Genomic DNA, 26,682 nt, shown 5'->3' with positions numbered 1-26,682 from the left:
CAAAAGCTCCAATTATTTTCTAATAATTTTTGACACTTTCTCTGAGACTGTTTTCTGAGAATAGGACAATCAGGGCTCTGGAGAAAAAAAGAGAGAAAGTGTGTCATGTATGCAATTTCATAATAAAGGAAACAGTTCAGAAGAACTGTACTGATTATGTGAGCAATTGAAAAAGAAACCACTGCAAAATTTCTAGTCTTTTGCACCAGGGAACTGTGGAGTGAGCTGATTGAAAGTAGGATTTAGGACTCTAGTTTGCTGCAGCATGTACATGGCCTTGACAATTAGATTTGTGACATTTCCCTATCCTACACTAACCTGCACTTGGCAGTGGCATTATTTTGATTATTACACGTCATTGTGGCCCAAGTAAAAGATTTCATCAGAGTCCAAGCTTCAGTACACCCCACTGTTAATAAAAGGGTGACTTTCATGAGATAAGAAACAGGCCCAGAGAAGCTGTGAGAACATTGAAGGGAATGAGAAATTGCTAGATGAGTATCTGTCAAAAATGACTGCAAGAATTGAGAACATTTCTGGACAGGTTTCTTACGTGCTGTGCATGGATTTGCAGCAGAGATTGTTGTTTTTTCAAAGCATTGGCCCATTGGCTTCATCTGAAATTTGTGTCAGGGGAAAAAAAATTAAAAGAAAAGAATGGCAAGTAAACAGTAAAAAGCAAACCCGTGGGTTTATGAAAAATGAGTCTTGTCAAATAAGTGAAATATAATTTTTAATTGCTCCTTGGCCTGATTTATATAGTAAAGTGTGTTAACAAAAAACCCAACCAATTTCTGTGCCTTACTTTCCCACAACAGTGATGATATATAATAAAGCTGTAATTGAATATCCTGAGTTGGATGACACCCACAAGGGCCATTGAAAGATTCTGGCCACAAAATATCTTACAACAGCTAGAACAGGAGCAGTGTGAATTTTTGGGATCTTCTGTACATCCTCAGGGGATTTCTTCTTCACCAAAGGCTGCTAAATGAATAATGTATGAGAAGACACAAAATTATTTAAGGAAAAACATGCAGATGGCACATCCTATCAGAAATGAGACACTTAGGTCAATCACACAGACTGAGCTCAGCTGGTTTGGAAGGTGGAGAGCAACAGAGACACATCCACTTTATGACATGCAAAGGCATAATCTTACATGGTCAAGAATGTAGGTCATGTGTCTGGCTGGAGGAACCACATCCAGAACAGCCAGGCCTGAAAAGGGCTTTGGAGCAGTCACTGAATGAACCCAGGGGAGCTTATGCTGAGCATGTCAGCTGGGGCTGCCCTGGGTGTGTAGGTGTTGCCAGGGAAGGATTGGGACACTGCTCAGTGGAGTTTGGGGAGGTCTGGCTTTGTGTCAGCCATTGGCCACTCAAATTTACAAATGGCTAAAAATCCACGAGCCAGCTGCAGCCAGGAAGGAGGGACATGGCACTTCAAAGCACTTTGATGAGTTTTCTGGAACAGAACTTGGGATGGGTGGGTGGGTAGGACAGCAGAAGAGCAGCCAACATGATGGGCTCAGACAGGAAGTGTTTGGACAGTTTTTTAATTTGAAATGTGTGTCCAGACATGGGCAGAAATCCAGTCTTGCTGAATAAGCCCAGTTCTGCCCTTCAGAGGAGCTGGAGCAGGGGAGGAGAAGGAAGCAGATAGAAAATACAGGAAGATGTGGTTTTCTCCATGAATTTAAAAAAGGCCACAGGTTGAGCTAACGTACCAGAGCAGAGGAAATAACCTCATCCAGCTGCAAAGGCAGGAGGAAACTTGGGATCTCTCAGGATGGGATGAACCAAATCAATATTTGCCCTGTGGGTGGGTAAGCATCAGGTCATCTACCCCATTTGCCACCATAATGCCATCATTGATTAGCTGCATGTATGGATTTTGGGGCCAGCCTTATGCCTTTAGAGCAGGTACCAGCAGCCCAAAGCCCACTGGCACCTACAGCCAACAGCATAAACACTCCTGGTGCAGTGTGCACATCCTTCCTCACTGAGCTCAGGCAGCATGGCCAAATGCCCCTGGGGCTCAAGAGATTTTAGTCCAAACCTCTGTGCAGGGGAAGGACAAGAGCTGGCACAAGATAAATGACCCTGTGGGGTGTGCAGCCCTCCTGTGAGTGCCTACTGCGTGGTGGAACATCTGGGCTGCACACACACCTGCACTCTGACCTATTTCTCATCCCCCACAGCTGCAGGGGACTGGCAGCAGTGCTTCACCACAGAGCTCATTCAGCAGAGGGGTTTGGCTCTGGAAGTTAATCAATGCAGAACTGACTGCACCATCAATATTGATCAGGCTGTGAAGGCTTTGGCATTACAGCCCTGCAATATCCTGCTCCTTCCAAGCTGCTTTGCAGGAGCCTCTGTGCATATTAATGACTGACCCCACCTGGCCTGGCAGGTTCACAGTAAGGGCTAAAATGCTTCGTAGGAATTTTAATGTTTTTCTTAGATACTAAAAAAATGGAGCAATACAACTCACAGGTCAGCAGTTCCTGCCATGAGCCCCACAGCATATTTGACAGCTTTAAAGATGATGTGGGCTGTGCATTTGTGAAAGCCTGCTTGACCCAGGGGGCCATTAGCAAGCTCTGTAAGCAGACCAGCCACTCCCTGCGACTGAAAGTAAGTGCATTTAGTGACCTGGACTGACCTGTCACACTTCCAGTCTCTGGTACCTTCTAATGTTGTGAAAGAATTCAGTCACATAACCCTTTTATCACTTTCTAGCTAATAAATATTTCTTTGCTGGTGCTGCTGCTCAGAATCTGACCCAATGTGGCCAGCTGAGACCTACTCTTGTGCATTTGAAGGGAGCCTGAGGATAAAATAAAACTGGTTTCACCTTTTCGTGTCATTTGTTCCTTGAGAACAGAAGGAAGTATTTGTGCCTGCCATTTTCAGGGCAGTCACCCTTCAGGGGAAGATGCAGCTCGTCTTCAGGACTGTATTTATATTGTGACTGCACTAAAGTAGATTAACAAGAGATTGTTACATGTGGCTTTGGAAAGATTAAGGTAGCTTTTGTGATGCTTGGTGGCTGCTTAGATCTGTACAAAGAACTTCCCGAGTCTACAAGTAGCTGGACTAACACAATTTACACACTCTTGGGGTTTGGCAGATCCTCTTTATTGTGTAAACACCCATCAGGAGCTTTGTGGATCATTTCCTCCAATGGCAGTACCTAAGTGTTGCATAATGCCCTTTTAAGCATGTAAGAAGACAAGCAGATTTTAGGCTAGATTTTTCATTATTTCAGGCTTGTCTCTTATCCAGCATGCACCTCAGGAAACTTCCATCCTGAAGGTGAAAGGTGAGAGCAAGTTCAGCAAACTTAAGCCCCTTATCCCATCACCACGTGGTGCTGGATGAAACTGCTCACAGCTGGGGTTCAGAGCATCTGGGAAGAGCCAGACTGAAAAAGCTGCTCCAAACAGGTCCTGAGCCTCTTGTAGCAGCCCTTGGAACGAGATCCTGGTCCTCACTGAGCCTGAGGCTGTTTGCACCACGGGTGATGATGAGGAAGGTGGACATCAGCCAGCAAAGGCTTGAACAGCGGAGATGATTTGGGGATGTATGGAAGGCCAGAAGTGCTAACTTAAGAGTTGATTTGATTAACTTACAGAGTTGATTTGATTTGTAATTGCTCAGCACATCACTCCACTGAGAGACTTCAGGCAGGATTCTTTAAACACCCACAGAATGAAGTCCTTCAAGGTAGGGAGTGACTCATGCCTCCCTCCACGGGGGTTAAGACTCACTGGGGGCTTGCTTAGGATATTTTCAGTCTAGCTTCCCCCAAACCACACAACTGCTCCCCCTGAGTCTGCACGAAGAATTTGAGCCACTGAAAAGCTGAAGGATTTATCTAACAGGAAAACTATTGCAGGATTAAAAGCCTAGGCTGGCTGTGATTGATGTGTTTTAACAATTACTACATCTTGTCAGCCTTGCTCTGCAGCACCATTCCTGTAATTAATGGGCAAGGACTTTCTAATTCTCCTCAGTGCAGCTCAAGTGGTGCCAAGACACTCGAGGTGTCCATAAAATACTGCCACAGGAGCTGGAATGGGGCTGCCAGGGCCAGCTCTGCTCCCCCAGCTCAGTGCTGAAGTCTGAAATCACATCTGATGTCCCAGCAGTGATGCACCACCCACTGCTGAGCCCCCAGGGAGCCCTTCAGGGCCTCACACTTGGTTCAGGATCAGGCATGACTCCTGCTGGGATGCCACCTTGGTGACATGGTCACTGTTCACCTAGCACTGCGCCCCACAGGTGTGCCCACACCCCAGAATCTCTGTGCCTGCTGCCATGGTGTGCCTGGAGGGGAACATTCCCTGCCTGGCAGCATAAATGGGATTTTCTCCTCAGGATTCCTGCTCTCCACAGGTCCCCCCAGCACAGTGAAGGAACGAGGGAGCTGAGGAGTGGCACTGACACAGACTTAGGGCTGCTCCATTTGGTGTGAAGGCCAGCTTGGTATTTCTGACCCTGTGTCCAGGTTTTAAAACCTGGTTTTCAAGCCTAGCATGTCTGTTTTGTGATGTGCTTCAGACATCAGCTCCTAAATGTGGGTGAGTCACTCGCTGTCTCTTTGCAGACAACAGTGACACAGCTCTGGGCACCACTGCCAGGCAAACATTTTTAATATTTTCAAGCTGTGTGGCGTTCTGAGAGATGTTTACTTCACCACATCTCTGTCATCTTTTGATGTTAATACCTGTGTCAGAGTGATTTCATGGAGGCTGTCCTGGGATATGAAAGGGAATCCACGGTGCAGTGTAAGAAATGCTCTTCTCATGTGGCAGAGATAATTCTGTGGTGCTTCATGCTGAAGGATTTCATTCATTTGTTCTCTAAGCCAGCCTAAGGCACCTGGACTACAAATACTCTAGAAGTAGGTGCCTAATGTCACCATATTAGAATCACTCTGAAAAATCAGATTTTCATGACACCTAAGCAGTATTATCACTGACAGTGGGTATTGAGGTTTTCTGGACAACAACATAACCATGTCCCAGATTTTTGTATACACAATCATAGAATGGTTTGGGTTGGAAGAGACCTTAAATATGATCTAGTTTCACCCCTCTGTTATGGGCAGGGACACATTCCACCAGACCAGATTGCTCCAGATCCCATCCAGCCTGTGCCAGGGGCTCCCCACCCTCCCAGAGAAAGATTTTTTTTCTAACATATAATCTAAACTGACAATCTCTTAGTTTGAAGCCATTTCCCTTGTCCTGTCACTCCAGGCTCTTGTCAATTGTCTCTCTCCATCTTTCTTGCCAGCTCCCTTCAGGCCCTGCAAGGCCACCCTGAGCCCAGCCCAAAGCTTCTCCTCTCCAGGTGACCATTCCCAGCTGTGCCAGCCTTTCCTCCCAGCAGAGCTGCTCCATCCCTCTGCTCACCCTGGAGCCTCCTCTGGCCTGGCTCCAGCAGCTCCAGCTCCTGCCTGTGCTGGGCAGGGCTGGGGCAGCTCTGCAGGTGGGCTCTCACCTGAGCACAGGGGCAGAATCCCCTCCCTTGATGGCCACATTCTGGGATGAGCCCAGGACAGGGCTGTCTCTGTAAATGCTTGGATGCACACAGCCCCCACCCTGCAAAGGCAGAGCAGAGACACTGGATCCTCCAGGGATCCCTCTGGGAATGAAGCCAGGAGAGCAGAGAGCACAGCATGCCCATATCCAGAGCTAATGGAAAATTAATGTATATGCCATCAATATAGATTCCATAGCATGCTGGTTAAAGCTGCACAAGGTCAGTCCAATGGGATGAAGCATTTATTCTGTCAGAGCTGTGCTCTGCGTTCTCTGTCTGCTCAGTTTTGGTGCAGCCAAGCCAGGCACTCAGGCATGTGTGAGCCTGATTCTGATTCCAGGCACCACAGGAAGCCCTGCCCAGCCAGGATTTATTATTGCTCAGCTCTGCTTTCCAGAGCAGCTCTTTGCTTCATGCAGGTTCAGCTGGGTGTGACACCAAAACATTGTCAGCTGCTCACTCTTTTCTCCTTCAGAGACTTGTAGAAGAAGAAACCAAAGGACTTCAGGGTACTCACTTACCAAAGCCAAACTTTTGATTAAAGTTGGATATTTCTGCATGTTTACAGGAGCCTTAGCAGAACACAGGGCTCTTGGCACTGTCAAATGATGAAAATGGCTCAGCTCCTTTCTTAATTTTTGTTTTACACAAGATCCACAAAACTGCTGCTAGGGGAGAATTGGATTAGGAAGGAAAATTGCACCTGGTTTATTTTACCCAGTTGTTGACACAAGCAGGTCTTGAATGAGTGAAGTAGAGGCAGAAATGAAAGAAGATTCCACAAGGTATCAAAACTACCTGCAATTAATTTCATGACTGAACTTCATATATGAAATTTGGGAAAGGTATTTTGTGTTCTGTGCTCTTCCCCTGATGTGAGATGATTGGAAAACTTTCAATCAGATCCCCTCACATGATGTGCAATGACCTATGGACTGAGCAGGAAGAAACTGCACAAGACCAAGTCTTAGAAGCCTAATGTAAAATGAGATTTTTTTTAATGACAGGATGTAATTAATACACAACATAGCTCAGGTTTATTGTTATAAAAGCCCAATAGTTTTCATCACTGATCTTGTATGCATAGAAACCAGACTTCCAAAGACAATATGCTCACAGAGAGGATATATGGATTCTGAAAGACATAAATTGTTCAAGTGCTAAAAAGGCCCAACTCTGTAATTTCCTTGTTAGCAAACTCTGCAGTGTATTTTGTCGTGCTCATTTCACTGTCAGCAGGAGGATTAAAGACTTTTTTTTTCTTCATTTGTGCTGCTATTGGCCACCTCTGGTTCTCAATTTCCATTGTTGTGTGGTGTTAAAACAGTAACCCCAAAACTGTGGTGGAATGTGCAGCTCCTGCCCCCACCTAGCCCTGGTCCTCCAACCATACTTCCTGCCAGGGTTTCTCCTCCTGGACACTCAAAATCAAGGATGTCAGTGCTATCATTTGTATATTAGTTATGAAATAGCCAAATTTCACTGTAGACATCCCAGCATTCCTGTTGTCCAAGAGGGTCCAAGTATGGAAAAATCTTTATAAAATCTGGTGAGGTGCCTGATTCAGTATTCAGAAAACACAGGGAGTGTGTGGGATGTATAATCTCCTAGTGCATCCCAGCCTCTTTTCAAACAATTCCAGCAAGAGCTCCTCCTTTCCTCTGAGAGTTTTTTCTCTGTTCTATCAGCTCTCCAGACTGGAATGATAACCATCATTGATAATCATGCTGGAATGATTATCTTCAGATTATGTTTGTCTCCCCAGGCACTCGAGCATACAGTCCCCCTGCAGTAAGCACCTGCAATAAAGGCAGCATTGGTAAATGTAATTTTGTGTTAAAACCAGCAAATTGGAGACATGCTGCAGCTCTTGGTTCATTTTAATGGATGCAAGCCTTGGAAAACCAGCTGTGGATGGCCACTGATGAAAAATGAATGAGTCAGACTGGCTTGCATAGGGGAAAATGCAAGCACTCAAAAGAAAAACCAATATTCAATTAAAATCTAAAAATAATCAAGTGTAGAAGATTCCTGTAAGAATTAAATCTTTGTACTGAATTTTTGCCAGAGGCATTGAGAGAGGTATTTTATGATGAACACATAGCAACAGTACTCTTCTGTGTGCTTAAGCTACCACTGTAACTACAGTTGCTGAACGTTTTGGGAGCTGTTGGATTAGTCACCAAATAAAAATAAACACCTAAATGTACTTGCATAGCACATTTGCATAAAAGAACAGTTCCCTCCCCAAAGCTTAAGCTTTTTTTCCTCTTGTCTAGCCTTTAAAAGTGAATCAAGGATTCTCTTCCTTGAGCAGCACCATTTTATTGCCAGTAAAACAAGACTGGTAACAAAAGAAGACTCTAAATAGACCACATGAGGCCATTGGTGGTTCATGCTTTGAGATATGAATTCTTTTATTAGAGCTTTGCTGTGATGTTTTAAGATTTGCTGCAGGTTCTTAAAAATGAATAGGAATTGTTCTATTCTGAACTGTCAGCAGTTTGGAAACTTAAAACATCCAGGACATGTCTCAAGAAATCCAGTTGTTCTCTTTGATCCTAGATTAAAGGGCCTTTGGAAATTTCAGAGCTATGTAGTTTCTTACACAGGTCCAATTAACACGACACTTGAGCTTTATTCTGTGAATGTACAACATTGTAGAAAACTCCTTGGAATTCCCTCATCAGCCATATTCTATTTAAAAATACATGTATTGGTTTTAAATCAACATCCTCAACCACATTCAGTACTCCATTTATACCCTTAGGTTTAGTAATTCACAGAACTTCAGCTTCACAGATTCTTACCAATAAATCCCAAAATGCATGCATGGCTTGGTTTAAGAAAGATATTTTACTTGTGTTTCATACACAAAAAAAAACTGATAATCAACAGTGGCTTAAAAAATTAACACTACTCCACTTTTCCACAAGTGTACAAAAAAGAAATAATGAATTTACATTCAACGGTAAAGCTTAAAGTCCACTCTAATAATAGTTGCATTGACATTCACATACACAAGCACAGAATAAATATTTCAGGATTCTTATAAGAGCATACAGCATACATACAGTACTTGAATTTTACATAAGGAGTGTTAGTAGGGTCAGAAATCCATAATCTCATAGAAAAGTAAAACTAAAATCAGAAAAGGTCGTGTGGGAGGTAACACCAAGGTACTGCACAGAGCTAGCAGGTTAGTAAATCCATCTGTGTGAGGAGCTTGCTTCTGCTTCTTCCTATTAGGACAGTTTGTTTGCAAAGGTGTATTCAAAGTGCAGAATAATGCAAAAAGAAAATAAAAAAAGAGAAGATACTCTTGTATTTATTAATACATGCAAGAGGCAGCCCCCAAGTCACCCGACAGAATAAAGCTGTGATTGGCAAGTGGCCGATATGGTACAGATGGTTCAGGCAATTTTTCTAAAGCACTTTAATAGCAGCAATTGTAATTTATAATGGCTCTAGACTGACTTCTGTTTGGGTTAAAGGGCATCATATTTCTTTAACATTTACAGCTATATCTCTTTATAAATAAATATCTCAAATAACAAATAGCATAGTTAACGTTACTTTTTTTCTCTCTTTTGCATAAGTGTCGTGGAAAAACTCTGACCTTTTCAGAGACATAATGTGCAAAATAATGTGGAGATAGGGACACACAGCATCACAGTTACATTCCTGGGATGTCAGCCCAGCCCTTGTTACTCTCTGAGGGCTAGCCTTACCAGGGTAATGCAGGGCTTTAAGGGACAATTTTTCCAATGGCTTGCTTGGTAAAGAGATAGAATTTACGGTGACTTAAAGAGCTGTAAATGTGAGGTTTCATTTGAAGCAGTGTGTACAATACGTCATGTATAGGAGTCAGTATTTCCACACAGTGACTTCTTGGGATTTGACAAGTCTGCTCATCTCCTTTCAGACATTTTCTCCCCAGCCTGAACATCTTTGAACATTTGTGTTCATTAGGTGTTTCCTCTGTTGCATAATTACCAGCTCGTCTTGCATTTTATAATCTGATCTCATATCACCTAGCTGACATCTGCACACAAATATTTCCAATCAGATAGAGGGTGCACAACATTAAAACTTATAAACCTGTCCTGTAAGTGTCATCAAGACAGGAGCACAGGAACCACAGTGCAGAGTCCAACCTCTCACTGGCTGTACTGTGAAGATTCTCCTTTTCGGCGTAGGAGAAAGGAAACTTGTGTCTGCTTTTTAGATTCTGAAAACAAGCCAGAGTGGAGAAAAAGAGTTAACACCAGACTTAATAAAGCTTTTAAGACAAAACCTGTTAAGCAATTTAGACAGACACTGAATTTCCTGCTGATTTTCTCAAGTCTGTACATACAGGAAATTTGTTAACAGTAGGAAGAAGTTGGGATTTGCTACATAGGAGAAATCTGCCATTATTACAAAAACTGGCTAAGAGGGTTTTTTCAGTATAACTCCCTCACTGGTCACTGTTCTCAGTGGTGCTGTTGCCCTTTTCTTTTTTCTCCTGAGTCTTGTTTCCCTTCTTCTTTTTCTTCTTTTTCTTGGTCTCTTCTTTCTTGCCAAAGGTTATGAAGTCACTTTTGTCAATTTGGCTGTTTGGTGGCTCCTGCCGGATGGAGATGATTGCAGGAGATCCTGGGATAATGAATTTGTCTGGCAACTCACCAGGACCACCTTGTTTGGAATTGCCCGGTCCGAATTTAAAGGTCCAGCTGTTGCTGTTCACACCAGCTCCCACTGGGGGGGACACCTCTCCCGCCTCAGGCTCTGAAAAAGTCAAAACAGGGAGAAAAGCTTAAAGCATCTTTAAACACGGGCACTCTGAGCAGCAGCTTTCTGTCTGAAAGGCTTCAGCCTACAGCGACTCTCGCTTGCCTGGCTGCTCATCTGGGGGTTGGCCCCTGGTTCCTGTCCAGCCTGCTCAGTGTCTGCATGCACTGACCCCCTCCTCGTGCTCTTGGGTGCAACAGGCTCTGGATCCCATTTTGATCTTTTGGATTTGAAGTGTTTGGAGTAAGAGATCGCTGGGATGCAGCCCATGGCAGTGTTTTACAGCAGGAAAGACAAGCACGTGCATTGCATGGCAAAAGGGTGTGTTTGAGGGTGGTGAGCCTTGTGGGACGGGGTTAGAAGAGTGGCCAGGGCAGGAGGTGACAGCCTTGGCATTATCCAGGTGGGTATTTTAGCAAATCAGCCTGTGATGGATGTGCCCAGGAATCCTCGTGCAGGGAAAGAAGGGAGAGTGTCAAGAGGCTGGAATGGAGCCAGGCTCTGCTCCGGGGTGCTGAGCAGCCAGACAAGAGGGGACAGGAATGGGTCAGGATAAAAGGGGACAGGAATGGGTCAGGACAAGAGGGGACAGGAATGGATCAGGATAAAAGGGGACAGGAATGGGTCAGGACAAGAGGGGACAGGAATGGATCAGGACAAGAGGGAACAGGAATGGACCAGGACAAAAAGGGACAGGAATGGATCAGGATAAAAAGGGACAGGAATGGATCAGGACAAAAAGGGACAGGAATGGATCAGGACAAAAAGGGACAGGAATGGATCAGGATAAAAAGGGACAGGAATGGATCAGGACAAAAAGGGACAGGAATGGATCAGGACAAGAGGGAACAGGAATGGATCAGGATAAAAAGGGACAGGAATGGATGCCCAGAAGTTCCACCTGAACATGAGGAAGAACTGCTTTCCTGTGCAGTGACTGAGCACTGAACAGATTGCCCAGAGAGGTTGTGGGGTTCCCCTCACTGGAGATATTCCAGAACCATCTGGATGCAATCCTGTGCCGTGAGCTCTGCTTGAACAGGGAGGTTGGACCAGAGGAGCTGCTGTGGTCCCTTCCAAGCTGACCCACTGTGTGACTCTGAGCTGCTGCATCCCAGAGAGGAACCTGAGGCCAAGCAGCATGTGTGTTTGTGTGTAGGAATGGATGCAATGTGGCTGAGCAGCAGACACAGCCCCAGAGCAAAACCAGAATGACCTGAAGTGCCTGGGCAGAGCCACTGCAGGATTGCTTCCATCAGGGTGCACAGTCTGGTCTCAGAAACATTCATGGTCTTCACAGAACCATAGAACACCCTGATATTCTCTCTAAATCACAGTATTTTATACAGGCAAATATAAAGTGAAGTTCTATCCCCAGTTTCAGGCTTGCAGGATGAAGTCAGTTTTAATTTTGTTTCCATTATTTTGATTAGATTGAGTTAATCAGATTGAGATGTTGGCGTGTGTTGCTCTGACAAGAACAAATTTCTAGCAAAATAAAATGCTACAGAATTAGGTTTTCCTGTGAGAGAAAGCCTGAAGACTTGGTTGTTTTCTTTCCTTTTATACTTTGAACATTTGGTGTAATTTACATGACTGCCAGTTTTGAATAGGAACAGCATATCTATTTTAATGTATCATGGATAAGTGTTTTAACAGCTGTGATCAGGGGAAAACTCAGTGTTTATGCTCTGATGCTAAAGCCCTCAAATCAGACGAAAACTTTCTTATCTACACCCTAAAAGTGCAGTAACAAAACATGGGACTCTCACCTTTGTAGCACTCCTGGCCACACCCAAACCCACAACACCACACAAACAATTCCAGCTCCACTGATCTGATTAAATCTCAGCATCACGTATCAGAGCTGTCCAGCTGAAGAGGCAAAGATGTCTGGGGTAAAGAAGGAGGGGGAACTGTGCTGGGAAACCATTTCAGAGGGATTCCATGTCCCTTGGAAGAGGAAATGAGGACACTGGATGGGGGAGAAGAAACTGAGAAGTTCAAGGTCTCCTGCTGGTTAAAGAGGGCAGGAGGAGAAAACAAAGCAGACATTCTAGAGGGAGATCCCCAATGTCTTGCCAGAAAACACCTGGTGCTGGCTGGTCTGTACCCCTGCAGCCACAATGAAAAATGCTGTATTACCTTCAGCAGCCCCTGTATTTCTTAGTCTTTAACAATTCTTCATCTTCTGTTATGTTGTTTGTGTAATTTTCTATTTTATGAAATAAATGATGTGTGGTGCATGCAGACATAAGGCTCTGCTTTTAGGTTCAAAAGCTGAAAAGACATTTTACTGCCTGCCAACCTTTCTCCTGCCTGGCAGCAAAACAAGGCTGGGAAGCAGGATTCCTTTTTTAAGCTTTTCTGTAGTGATGCAGCAGGTCCATGTTACAAAACCCAAGAAATGTGTGTACAAAACACATCAGAACCATCTCTGAACCCATCAGAGTAAGAGGTCTGGCACATGAAATCTTTGGCCTCTCTGATCCTCCATGGCACATGGACATGACACAACTGCTTTTGCAATGTGATATTTAATCAAAACTAGAAGACACTGTACACTTCTTTTCCCCCTAAGATTGTATTTAATGATGGAGAAGCTTTGACTTTATGTTCTGCTGATGTTGTTTCAGTGACCTTGACCTCTCAAGTATCAGATAGCTTTTCTGAAGTTATTATTAAAAGTTTCTCTATTTTATCAGTTGTAGCTTTCCTGTAAATTTCCTATGGTCCTAAGTAGCAGCTTCAGATTTTTTACATGTTTCCTGTAAGTAACAACAATGTCCTAGAAAGTCCTTTCATAACAAATGCATTAATATGAACCAGCTTTCATTTCTGCTTAATAAATTGTTTTGTTCAGGTACCTTTTAGATCACTTTTGTTTCCCTGAGATGACAAATTACAAAGGTGGAAAATGTGTGTCTTGGCCTTTTTCCAAATTATTAACCAATTGTCTTTCTGCTGCAATACAAAACTGGGAGCTTTCCTATTGCACATAATAAATTAAGCCCTATTTGACAAATAAATCCTCTCTTTCTCCCAACAAGCCCACACAATATGCATTCCAAACACTGGCCCAGACCCAGTGCTCTTGTTCTGTTCCTGGCAGGAAAAAGGCAGCTGAAGGTGACCTCAAATCATGTTTGACCCACCCTTGCTCTGGCTGGGGAGAACCCTGTAGCAAAGAGAAGAAGAATTCCTTTGAAGAGCAGAGGGTGAGAAGTCTGTGGGCTGCAGGGCCACAGCTGGAGCTGCAGTGCATGGCTGGGCCACCTTGGTGTGAGCACAGAAACATAAAATGATAGAATGGGGTTGGAAGGGACCTCAAACATCACCCAGGTCCAGCCCCCTGCCATGGGCAGGGACACCTTCCTCTAGAGCAGGTGGCTCCAAGCCCCATCCAACCTGGCTTTAAATACTTCCAGGGATGGGACAGCCAGAGCTTCTCTGGGCAGCCTGAGCCAGGGCCTCCCCACACTTACCTTGTATTCTTCCTAATAACTGAACTAAACCTTCTCTCTGTGGGTTTGAAACCATTCCCCTTGTCCTGTCACTCCAGGCCCTTCCAAATAGTCTCTCTCCATCTTGTGCACTCCCCCCAGGGACTGGGAGAGGCAGTAAGGTCACCCTGAAGTGTAGGAATGTGCCTTCTGTTGATGGAGTGACCAAATTGTCCTTTGTCTCCTTATAAAAGGAAAAAAGCCCAGAAGTTTCTCTCCTCAATTTGGTAAAAAGACACCTCATAAGACCTTTAAGACTTCACCTCAAACCTAAGGCTACCCAATTAGACAGAAGCCAAAAAGTCCCACCTAAATAATTCACTAGAAAAAGAAGAGAACAAAGGAAATAATCACTTTTGTGGGATGTTTTAGTAAGAGCAAGAACCTCTTGCCCCAAGCTCGAGTTTTCTCGACAAGAACTTTGTTATTTTGCCTTTTATTAAAACTTTTCTGTTTCCAACACTACCTCAGAAGTCATCCTACTAATTTTATACCATTTGAAGTAGCTAGGCTATCTCAGGGATGATAGAACCTCTAAGAGCTCATAAGACCTAGCTCAAAGAGAAAACCCATCCTGAAGCTTCTTTTCTCCAGGCTGAGCAATGCCAATTCTCTCAGTCTTTCCTGGACAGGTGCTCCAGTCCTCTGATCAACTTTTGAGGCTGAGCACAGGCTATGGGACAATGACAGGGACTTCATGTTATCCATTTGGCCACACAAATGCAGTGACATGCAGGAATCCAGGGTATCCCTGAGGCAAAGAATCTCCTGGATAAAACCTCTTGCCAGATTAGTGGGGTGCACATCCACATCTGCACCACTGAAATCTAATTCAGAGCAGGAAAACGACCCTTCAATCAGGTTCTGACTTGGCAAATCAACTCACCAGATGAAGTCAGTAACATTGGCCACAAAAACATCCAAACACAACAAACCCATCCCACCTACCCTGGAACCAGGATTCTCTCAGACTGTGGGGGTTTGCCTGTACCCATGTCTGGTTTTGTCCCAGCCCCTGGATATGTTTGCTGTCCATATGAACTAAGCTTTTTAATACTCCTTAATACTCACTAAGCCAAAGGAAACTAATTATCCTTACTGCTGTGTGGAGAGCTTGCATACAAAGAGACAGAGACACAGAGAATCTAATGAGTTAATAACCATAATTTCCTGCAAGTGGGGCTTCTCCAGTCCTCAGGAAATGTCTCTTCTGCATGATTTACCTGAGAACAAGTGTGTTTATCTGTATTGGCAGGCTGGAAGGTCACAGTTCAGCTGTACTGACAAAGTCGTATGTTTAGGCATTTCAGATCAAGGATAAATGTCATTTACTACCTAGAGTCCAAGGCTTCCTTAAACATCTCTGCTGTTTCTTATCAGCAGGGATTCAACAACAAAAGCTTTCTACTTATGTGTCCTTTTACATTTAATGGGATTAGTTGTGCTTCTTTTACATATTTTCTGCATCTTTAATTGAATGCTTCAAATTTGTTTATTAAGCTCAGAGAAAAATCTAAATAAAACAAACCCCTGGTTATATTTATAAGACTTAATTTAAAACATTACACTTCTTTTCTTCCTACAGCTAGAGAGGGGGGTTGCCAGAGTTCATACATAAAAGCCAAATCCGGTCATTTCCTGGGGTAATTTTTGGGATTACTTTGAACCTTTTCTTTTATTCTCAAGGAATGCTTTAGACTTCATGTTCAATGACCAAATAATTAAATTTTTAAATGCTTGCATGCAGCAGAACCCAAAATCTAGGCTGCACCTGCAGGTCCTGATGCTCCTTTGCCTGTGTGTCTGCAAGCTAAAATGGGAGATGAACTTTTCACCCCTTCCCTTTCCCACTCTCACCGAAATACAAATGTCTCAGTAGACTTTAAATGGAAGCCAGAGCAGCAGAGACTCTGCAGTTGAGTAGGTCACATATTTAGCTGGCATGAAAGGACTTCTAGGCTGTCTTTCAAAATACTTCTTTTTCCATCCCGTGACTGCTGTCTGAAGTGCACGGGCAAACTTACACAGGAAAAACCTCCATATCCTCAAATCACCTATGTGAAAGCTGGAGGGAATAGGGTATGGTGCAGAGCTAATGCTTTTTCTCTTCCAGAGGCATTTAATGGTCATGCATTGTAGCCCTCTACCTCTCACAGGACTTGAAAAACATAAAAACCTCAACAGGCACTGCTTCAACAAGCTCTAATTGCTCTGGAACACCTGATTTCCTACACAGTGTCAGATACAGAGGGTCATGTCTGCCTGGAGAAGCCGTGGCTGCCCCTGGATCCCTGGAAGTGTCCAAGGCCAGGCTGGACAGGGCTTGGAGCAGCCTGGGACAATGCCCATGGCAGGGGTGGCACTGGATGAGCTTTAAGGTCCCTTCCAACCCAAACCATTTCAGGATTCTATGTGGATGTCACAGTGTCCAAGATTCCAGAAAGGGAGCAGGCTGCAGGTGAGCTGTGTCCCCTCACCTGCATGCTCCAGGCAGTCCTGCTCTCAGCACACAGCTTTTCAGAGGTACCCCTGCTCTTTGCAGGAAGCCTGGACACCAACAAGGAACCAGGTCCCTCAAATTTAACCTGTAGTAACCGTAGGTACCTACTTTTCTTTTCTTAAAGAGTTAAACATCCCTTTCTTAAAATCAGCCACCAGAAATGTAGGCATCCATTCTACCAGTCTAACTGAATTCATGCTATAGGCTATAAACAAACCACCTGGTTTAAATGCTTGGTTTAAGAGGTATTGAATTGGCATTGAGGTATTGAATCCTTATCACTCTCTTTGGAGCCTTTCTTGCTTTCTACAGCTCCCTGACAGGAGGTTGTAGCCAGGGGGGGATCAGCCTCTTCTCTCTGGCAACCAGTGGCAGGACAAGAAGATGGCCTCAAGCTGCACCAGGAGAGATTCAGGTTGGACATTAGGAAGAATTTCTCCACAGAAAGGGTTGTCAAGCATTGGGAGGAGATGCTCAGAGGGGTGGTGGAGTCACCATTCCTGGTGGTGCTCAAGAAATGACTGGACAGGCACTGAGTGTCCAGTCTGGTTGACAAGGTGGTGATCAGTTGGACATGATGATCTTGGAGGTGTTTTCCAACCTAAATGGTTCTGTTGAAAAAAATTCAAATTTTCTTTGTTCCTCCCTCTGCTGGAGACAGCTAACTTTTGGGTAGCTAGTGAAAAAGGAGCTGAATTCTACCAGGTAAGCAGCACCATGGCTCAGTGGGTGTTGCACTAATGACCATGCCAGAGCATTTCAGAAAAAAGAAGTTTGAAACTAATCTCTTTAACAGTGGCAGCCACAAAAAATCCTGTGCAACTGTCTGCAACTTCCCCAGCCCTAATCCTTTCACAGGATTTTCACTTAGGTAGGCATTGGCATCTTCTGTCCAAAAATGCCTGAGAGAGCACAGCCATGTTCTTAAGGTTACCCCATTTCCACCCCTTCAAAGGCCACATTTAGTTATGACAGCAATGCCACCAGTGCAGCTCAGAAGCTCTGGGGCAGAACTCTGAAGTACAGGTCTGCCACTGAGATTTAAGGTGTGGAATTTGCAAATTCACTCAATGGAAGGGGCTGGCTTTCACCAGCCTGTAAAACCCTCCAAGCTGAGAGGTAATGCTGAGAGATGGGTACAAACAGTCTGAAACTGAGATGTCTCCTACATTTGGGGCAAAATGTCAGCTCACAGAACATATCATCACTCAGCCCAGGAATCAATATCCCAGCAGGTCTGGGCTGTCCCATCAGGCCTGCAGTTTCTCTCTCCCTGACATTTTCCTTGCTTTTGGAGAGGCCACATGGTTTTCCCCTGACCCTGCACAGCCCCAGAGCTCCAATCTGCTGTTTACTGAGAACAGGTGGTGCTCACTCCCCATAATGTGAGCTGCCCACATTTCCTGAGTGTCATGAACATCCTCTCCACCTCCTATGCCTCTGCTGCTTTCTTAAGGAACCTTTGTCAGAGGAGGGCTAACTCATGTTAGAACAGATGTGCCCCTGCTCAAGGGGGAGAAGAGGAAAGCATTTCTGTGCAGCTCTGTCTCCCTGCAGAGACATCTTTGACTGTGTGACATGCTCAGCCAAGACAGCAGCTTGTTTTCACTCTGTTCCACCTCTCCCCACTTTGTCCCTGTCTTTAAAAATTTGGTAGCTCATGGAAGCAGAAAATAGAAAAGCTTTCAATCAAAATTAAAGGAAATATTTTTCAATGTTCCTTTTCTAGACAGCAGAACACGAGGGCTGAAGCCACTGTAGGACTCAGAACATCCCATCATTAATCACAGCCCCTTCTGTCCACAGGTCAAAGGAGCAAAACACATTAATTAAATGAATTTGTTTAAAACTGAGATCAGGCAATAAGCAGGAAGCAAATTGCAGGGAAAGCTAGTCATTAACCTGATTTCTCTCTTCCCTGCCTCCTCTGCTGATGCTGTACTGACTGCAGCTCCTGCCTCTGGCAGGCTTAATGAATATTCACCATGATAAAGAGTCTGAAACAGCACATCCAATGCAAACAGCATGCACTGAAAAACCCTCTCTGTGTCATTTGGAGGATCTCTGTGGACATTCTGGCTTCACTGATCATCCCTAAGCCTTTTTGGGATTAAAAAGCCCATTTAATCTTTCTCTTTTTTTTCGTGAAATACAAAACAAACCAAAAACTCAAGCTCACAAAAAAAAAAAAAAGAAGTGAATAAAAATCCATCATCAGCATGATAAAATGACAGAAATAGAACTAAGAGAGAGAAACATTATTCAATAAGGACAAAACTGAACCAGTTTAACTAACACTTTGCCAAATAATCCCAAACATCACGAATTACTTCCTCAGACTGGAGTATTAAACAAAAACCCAAATAATTCTCACTCTGCCCTCCCATCTCTTTGACCTGTTCTGCATTATTGAATCTGGAGGAATGAACAAAATGGAAACTTCTCCCCACCAGGAGCCTGCAGCTTTAATCCAGTGCTTGGGTTTAAAGTCAGTATCATTAAACAGGGTAATTATAGCACAAATGTTGTGGGAGATTTGTAACCCCCCACTGCTCCAACATCCAGGCACAGAGGTCACTTCCAGCTCACTCTCAGGTTACTGTCCACGCTGACACTGACAATTAATTTAAATTGAGATGATTTACCTCATTATAAAAACCAATCTTACATGGCTGTGTATTAAAGGAATTGTCTCAGCTATCAAATAGCTCTGCCAGCATACTCTGAGATTTGTGAAAGCATAATTTGATTTGCTGGCTACCACAGCCTGCTGTGGCCAGAGCACAGCCCTGGTAAATGGCTTCCAGCAGCTGCTGAAGGAGCAAACAGAGCACGGGGTCTGCAGCTCCTCTCACTCTTCTCTGGCTGAAAACCACTTTTCTTCCCATAAAAATATCGACTTTTTCAGGTAATATCCTTCTACTGCTGTACTTGTGCCCAGCCCTGCTCCCACAGGTAGAATTTTACCCCTTTCCTCCCCAAACTGAGGGTTAATCTGCTGCATCCCTGAGACTGCATGTGCTCACATCCAGGATGCTCCTTAGCATCTTTTGAGCTCTAACCCAGTGTTGGACCTGGGGGATGCAGCACTGAATGTCTGTGTTGCTTGAAGAGGGGATCAGAGAGACATTACTCCTGAAACATAAGAAAAAATACTTTTGGGGGGGTATTTCCCCATATCTGCAGGCTCACAGTGTCTGTTTTAATTTAAGAGTTCATAGCTGAAAACAGACCCCTTCCCCTCCATCCCCCCAAAATCCAAACCCAAACCGACCAAACAAAAAAAATCCCAAATTATTTTCATCTTATAAATGTGTTTTTAACTCAGTGTGGGCAGTTACAGCAGCAGCCATTCTGCCCTTGTTTTAATGCACACAGGCAGGTAAAGGGCAGAGAATAGTGCAGGAAAATTGAAACTGGAGCTGGGGGGACTGCTCAGCCCTTCAGTACCTGGGAAGGTGTGGGCAGTGGCTGAGGATAATGTTCCCCTGAAGATCTGTGGTGGGTTGGTCTCAATAGCACAAAGGAAAGGATTTTCTTTGCTTTCATGTCAAACCAGGTGCTGTGCAGCCTAAATGTCCTAATTAAATGTCCTCAAATGCCCTAAACTGAAAGACTGGAGCAGCAAGCAGCTTCCCAGAGCTCTGCTGAAGGCTGATTTTAGGAGTGCTTGGCAACACATCCCAAAAAGGTGGACTTGGAGTCAGAAATTTCAAAATTTTTGAGCTTTGTGGCTCACATCTTTTGGATGTGACCAGGAGAGGGGATGGCACTCCAACCATTCCAGGAGGCTGCTGCTGTGGGTGAGGTTTGCCTCTGTTATATAAGGACAAGAAAGATTGTAAAGAGAGCAAATGTCAGTGCAGAAGACAAAATCCTGAATGTCAGGAGGGAAGAACATGTCTGTGCACTGCTTAATCTACATTATGGAAAGCCAATTCTGGTTACTGTCTTCTGTCAAATTTAAATAAAAAAATAATTTTGTTCTAACATCCAAGCCCTTTTATGGGAGAGACAACAGGCTCAGAGAGCATCACCAATCCTGCTGTGAAGGTGAAAAGGAGGAAGCATTTCCTGGCTGCTGCTGGAGCTGTGACAGTGCCCTGCAGGCAGCCAGCCCCCTCCTCCCCTGGCTCCCCGAGCTGCTGAACTGAAGCCAAAGCAGAGACAAAGTGCATCCTCTGCAGGCATCTCCTGCCACTGGAGGCCACTGTGCCTCTGTGGGGTGACACAGGATCCACCTGGGCTCCTGTCCACAGCCCCAGGGCCTGTCTCAAAGCCTGGCTGTGACTGATCCCCAAAGAAGGAGAATTTCCCTAAAGGGAAGGCAGGATTAAACGTTTGAGTCTTGGATTTCCATTTACAAGGGCATCGAGTGGCAGGACAAGGGGAATGGCTTCAAACTGACAGAGAATAGGCTTAAATCAGATTTTAGATAAAAATCCTTTGCTGTGAGAGTGGGCAGGTCCTGGCACAGGGCTGTCTCTGGATCCCTGGAGTGTCCAAGGCCAGGGCTGGACAAACTGCCAGCCCTGAACAGCCTGGGGCAGTGGAAGGTGTCCCTGCCCATGGCAGGGGGGTGGAAACAAGATCTTTAAGGTCCTTTCCAACCCAGGCCATTCCATGATTTTGTGATTCTATGTTTTCCTGGACAGGCTTAGATTGGTTTTGTTTGTGTCTGTCTTGGAGAGTGAACACTGCTAAAAGAATTGACTTCAATTCAGTTCCTCCCTCCTGCTCCCCCTCAACAAAACTTTATCAATTACCAACCTTTACAGCTCTGAAATAAATTTCCAGCTCTTTGCAGCTCTCACACCTTCCACAGGTACCTTACCTGAGCAGCCCCCATTACTGCAGGTGCACAAACAGCAAAGGGTCCAGCACAGCTCCCAAAACCCAGCAGGGTGAGCAAGAGAGAATCCCCTCCATTTAATTGAGCACAATTAATAGAAAGACAGTAACTATGGAAACCTGAAGCATCAATTTTAGCCTTTCAAGGCAGAGTCTAATTTTAACCAACTAATTGGGTGCTTGAAGTGGTAGTGAAAGAAAAAGGGACACATTTTTGTCAGTGCTCTTGGAGGCATCTATTTTAAACATGAATGAATGTGTGAGCTTCACCATTTAGAGAGGACAGGATAGTAAAGGAGCAGAGACACATGAGAAATGGTCTTAGAGATAATTTTTTCTTACTTTCCTCATCATCTGTGTTTAGCTTACAGACTTCTTGGGCTCTCATCCCAGATGCCCAAACCATTGCAATCTCCAGGCCAGATGATTACAGGGTAAAGCTTTCTGCTTGGATATTCTTTAAAAATCTCCCAACACACAAGGCTTCAGACAGTGGGAAATGCAGTTCCTTGTCTCTCAGAGGCTGGAGATGGCTCTGAACCTCAGAGCTGCCACCTGTTCCCTAGCTGGCTCTGGCTCTGATCTCAAATAAAGGGATAATTTTACAGTATTTTATAGATGAAACCTGAAACTGGCCTTTTCTCTATCTATGAAGGGGAAGAAAGGGTACTATTAATGTTTAATTTAGTTTGATTTTGTTATTCCCAACTATTTTCATAATATTAAAAGTAAACTATACCATAGAGGTACATAAAATTCATTTAGACCTACAAATCCTTCAGCTGACCTACTCTGACTAGTTTATCACTAAACCTCTGCAAACTTCTCCTCCCCTGAAAGCCAATTAACCAAATACTAACCAGTGTCTATTTTGATTCTCTGTTAGCCAGCAACCTGCCCTAAAAGACATCTGTCACTGTAATACCTTCCACAAAATGGGGCTGTGGAACTGAGAACATCCAGAGCCTCAGAACAGACTCTGGCAGTCACAGCACTCTTTCTCTTTCCCTTCCACAATATGTATGTCACATTAGCAGCTCCCTATCATCTCCTGTTAGCCTCACATCCCATTATTATTCCTTTTTACTGATATGGGATGAATGGAGCTAATAATATTCCACATCAGTTAAAAAGGAATCTTAATTAAATGTGATGGGGAAGTGCTAATACAATATGATAAGCCCCCTGGATAAGCACACCACATCATTTCTCTCTTTTTCAGAATCCTTTAAACATTCCTTGAGAAGAACAGGGAGGTGACCTTGCAAAGGCTCCCCACATCCCTTCTCCTACTGCAGAAGCAGTTTTGCTCATTCAAGTGCTTGCAAGGCCCACATTTGGAGGATTTTTTACCAGGTTGTAGGTAAATCCAGCTGTTATGATCACCGAGAGTCACCTGGACCTGTAACTCTTTAAAAAGCAGATTTTTTGGTGCTGATGGGATGAACCTGCCTGACTGCTCTGGAGGTCTGGACCTCCTGGATGATGAAGCCAAACCTTCTGCTTGTCTTCTGCTGCAGCTAAAGGTGTCCTCTCAAAACTGAGCCAAATGATGAATTAGGCTTTCAAAGGATATTTACAGGTGTAATTCTGCATGCAGATCTATCACATATCAAACCTCAGCTCTGGATGGTTGTTAAAATCCCATTTAAATGTGTTTATGAACCCCCTAACTTGGTCAGTGCTTTGTTCTGCTTGGCCACACCAGTTGAAATCACAAACTGCCAGCTGATGTGCTGTAAAGGCCACATAATACTGAAACAAAAGAAACTTTACTAAAAGATAGCTTGGAGGGGGGATAATACACACCTAGGGAATATTAAGGTAAGTTTACCTCAGCAAAGCTGAGATCAAATTTGGCAGCTGCTGGAAATGGATGGCAGCACATTGCAAAAGGCATTTCAGCAGCTGCAGCTGCCTTTGTGACTTGTCTGAGACCACACTGCCTTAAATATTCATCAGATGGTGAGTATTAATTCTGGGAGGCTCTTGGAAGTCTAAGACACAAAAAGAGGGTGGAGCTCTCTCACTTGATCACTTTGACCACGTCAGAATAGGCCCCTCACAATCCCAGTGTATGAGTTAGTACATGATATGCTTTGGATTTCAATATTTTGATTTTAGTTTTACTAAAATCAAAATATTGAAATTTGAAAATATTGAAATTATTTTTATTTTAGCCCCAGTCATGCTTTAAGCCAAGAATTGTTCCCTCACTGGAGCAATTGGAGAAATGGCTCAGACTTGTCCTTCCACATAAAATAATGCTTTACATTATACTCAGGAACTGCTCATTTGTTAATGAGCTCTCTTTCAAGAAAGGCTCAAATAATTGTAGTAAAACATCCAAAACTTATTTATTTCATATTCCTGCCATTTCACTTTTCTGAAGGAAATATTAAAAATGGAAGAACTGGCTCGAAGAAGATGAAATCTGGGAAATTAATTATTACACAGAGATTGTAAAGGATGCAAAATGGGTATCTGAGAGCAAAGAAGGGGAAATTAGCTTTGTTTCCACATTGTTGCTTAATGGAGGCTGACTCTGGAAAAAATCCTACCCTGGTTAAATTGGAGAAAATTTATTTTACTTGTGATCCCTTTAAATGAACAGGCAGGAAAAAAATCAAGGACAGACTGTATGTGGATTGATAGCATAGTTATTTTCCTTCCAGGAAATGTGTCATGTGCTCAGGTAACTAGGACAAGCTGTCAAAGAATAGAAACATTTAAAGATCTTAGTGTTCATAAAGGCTAAAAGGTGATGGTATTGCTCCTTGAATCCTTCACTTCAAAAGGAATTTTAATTTGCCATCTGGTGGAATCCACATGTAAAATATTATAAAACTATTTTAACACAGAATTAAACCTTACACTTTCATTTTCCTGCTGTAATTTTGTGTATTACATGTGTCCATGTTAATACAAAACTGGGTCATTTGTTTTGAGTTTCTGCAATTCTTGAGGTGGTGATTGACTCCTAAATTTTACACATCAGAGTCTACTTTCCCAGTACCTTTTTCAGTCCCACCATTACCAGGTCAAGTCATGGAGAAAAAATCTTCCTAAATGATCAATTCTGTATCTGGAAGTAGCTGAGTGGGTGCTGTCACAGAATTTTTAGGAGTGAAAGGGAGCTCTGGAGACCATCCAGTCCCACCCCCTGCCAAGGCACCTGGAGCAGGTGACACAGGAATGTGTCCAGGTGGGGCTGGAATGTCTCTAGGGAAGGAGATTCCCTGACCTCCACAAGCAGCCTGTTCCACTGTTCTGCCACCTCAATGTGGTGAAGTTCTTCCTCATGCTGAGCTGGAACTTCTTGTGTTCTCATTTATGGCCATTGCTCCTTGTCCTGTCACTGGGCATCACTGAAAAGAGCCTGGCACCACCCTCTGCCACCCCTGGGAGATATTTATGTGCATGAAGGAGATCCCCTCTCAGTCTTCTCTTCTCCAGACTAAACAGGCCCAGCTTCTGTGGTCTCTCCTTATAAAAGTGAGGCTCCAGACCCCTCATCATCTTTGTGGCCTCCACTGGACCCTCTGCAGGGGCTCCTTGCCTTTCCTGGGCTGTGGAGCCAGGTCTCAGCTTTGCTGTAGGAGCTGGGAACTCCTCACTGCAAAGCTGTGAGACCAGCATGTGTCAGAAGGGGAGCACAAAGTGAAAAATGCTTCATCCTCAGACTGTGCAACCTGACAGTTCCATGGAAGGGGATTTTTTCAGCAATTTCAATATGCTCCCCTACTGGAAAGGGAAAAAAACCCAAAACCAAACCAGGCAACTCCTGCAGCCAAATGCCAGCTGTGTGGACAGCAGCAAGAGCTGCTGATTGTATAGGGATAAAATGTTTCTAAAATCATGGATATTTGGGGGTTTGGAAAGAAAGGTCAGTCCTGGTAGGCCCTGTGAAAATGTTAGGCTCATGCAAAACTGCACCTGTATAATCATTTCATGACTAATAAATGATAGGATTGTTAGATGAAATGATTGTTTGGTAATTGGATATAATTATTGTTTAATCATAACAAGAATCATGAGAAAAGATGTTTGGGGGGTTTGATGGAAATTACAAAATCCATGCTTGGATGAAATCAATATACACAACAGAACAATATAAGTTTAATAATTGATCTGTAGTTATGTAAGGATAAGGGTATAAAAATGTGATCATCCCAAACCATGTCAGAGTCAGGTTTGGGTCTGTACCCCTGACAGCCAGAGCTCTTCTATAAAAGCACCTACATGGAATCACTCTGTGATTGTGTGCTCCTGAGCACCAGCACTGCCATTCACTGATCCTGATGTGCCCTGCCCCACTAAGCACTGGGTGTAAATGGCTGCCACCCTCAAATTGCTTCATATGCTCTCCATGATCCACAAGTGCAGCACCAAACATCACTGAAATGTATTCCCTGGACACCAGACTGAAGAACTAGCTCGGGGTAGCCAGCAGAAACACAGCCCATGACAACAAGGAGGAGAAAGCTCTATTTTTATCTCTTCCTGCTGACACAGGGAGCAGCACACACTTCATTCAAGCACACACACAGCTGCTCAGTGGCTGGGATTTCTGCAGCAGCTCTGAGGCTCCAGGAAGTGCAGTCAAAGCAGATATTCCCTTTGCTGAGGAGGAGAGACAGCACAAGGATGCTTTGAAATGCTCTGCCTGATCTAGTTCATTCTACTCACCAGGGAGGCACACAGTTCCATATTCAAAAACAAGGGTGCATATTTCCTGAAACTAGCACGAATATTTAATACCTCTTCTTGCAAAAACAAGATAATCATGCCTGCAGATCTTCCACAAGCAGCTGTGGAGCATTTTTGCCTCAGCAATCATTCAATTTGCATCTCTAGTGAAACAACTCAGTGAACAGGCAAACAGATTTTTATCTCTGTGCTTGAGCAGATCTGGCAATTGCTTAAAGCTCAAAGTGTCAGTCTTCAGGCAGGGACAATACCTGGAGAGAGGACAAATATTTAGACTCAAGAACAAATACCAAAGAGAGACTCTTCATCAGGAACTGTAGTGATAGGACAAGGGGGAATGGATTCAAACTGGAATAGGGAATTTGGGTTACAGGAGAAATTTTCAGGCCCTGGCACAGGGTGCCCAGAGAAGCTGTGGCTGCCCCTGCATCCCTGGAAGTGTCCAAGGCCAGGCTGGATGGGGCTTGGAGCAACCTGGGGCAGTGGGAGCTGTCCTTGCCCATGGCAGGGGGGTGAAAGAAGATGATTTTTAAGGTCCCTTCCAAGCCAAACCACTCTGTGATTCTACGTTTCTACTGATATGAGCCATACAGCTTTTAGTATCTGAGAGAATCAATTAACAAAAATTAATTATGATGGCTTTATTTATTGGGGTTTTTTTGTTTTGGTTTTTTTTTTTTTGCAGGGGCCAGAGCTCTCCCTTGGCACATGTTTTTTAGAGATACAAACACAACTTAAAAAAAGAAGTGAGAGGGAAAGCCAACAATATGACAACAAAACTGTTTGCAAC

General features: G+C 44.0%; 1 protein-coding gene across 8 annotated transcripts in view; it reads right to left on the bottom strand.

The window, feature by feature from the left end:
* Window positions 1-8,392: 8,392 nt before the first annotated feature.
* LOC132334412 (protocadherin alpha-C2-like) overlaps window positions 8,393-26,682 on the bottom strand; it is a 127,934-nt gene continuing 109,644 nt past the window's right edge. For 6 of the 8 annotated variants that reach the window (XM_059860461.1, XM_059860464.1, XM_059860463.1 and 3 more), the window contains exon 4: window positions 8,393-10,325. In XM_059860461.1, coding sequence (XP_059716444.1) covers window positions 10,015-10,325 — 311 coding nt within the window. In that variant the 3' untranslated portion in view covers window positions 8,393-10,014. The remainder of the gene's footprint in view (window positions 10,326-26,682) is intronic. The other 2 variants (XM_059860462.1, XM_059860468.1) reach the window with 1 other exon arrangement.

The sequence above is a fragment of the Haemorhous mexicanus genome, chromosome 15 (genome assembly GCF_027477595.1).
Source record: "Haemorhous mexicanus isolate bHaeMex1 chromosome 15, bHaeMex1.pri, whole genome shotgun sequence".
Taxonomy (NCBI): domain Eukaryota; kingdom Metazoa; phylum Chordata; class Aves; order Passeriformes; family Fringillidae; genus Haemorhous; species Haemorhous mexicanus.
Note: the sequence above shows the minus strand (reverse complement) of the source record. Positions and strands in the feature narration are given on the sequence as shown.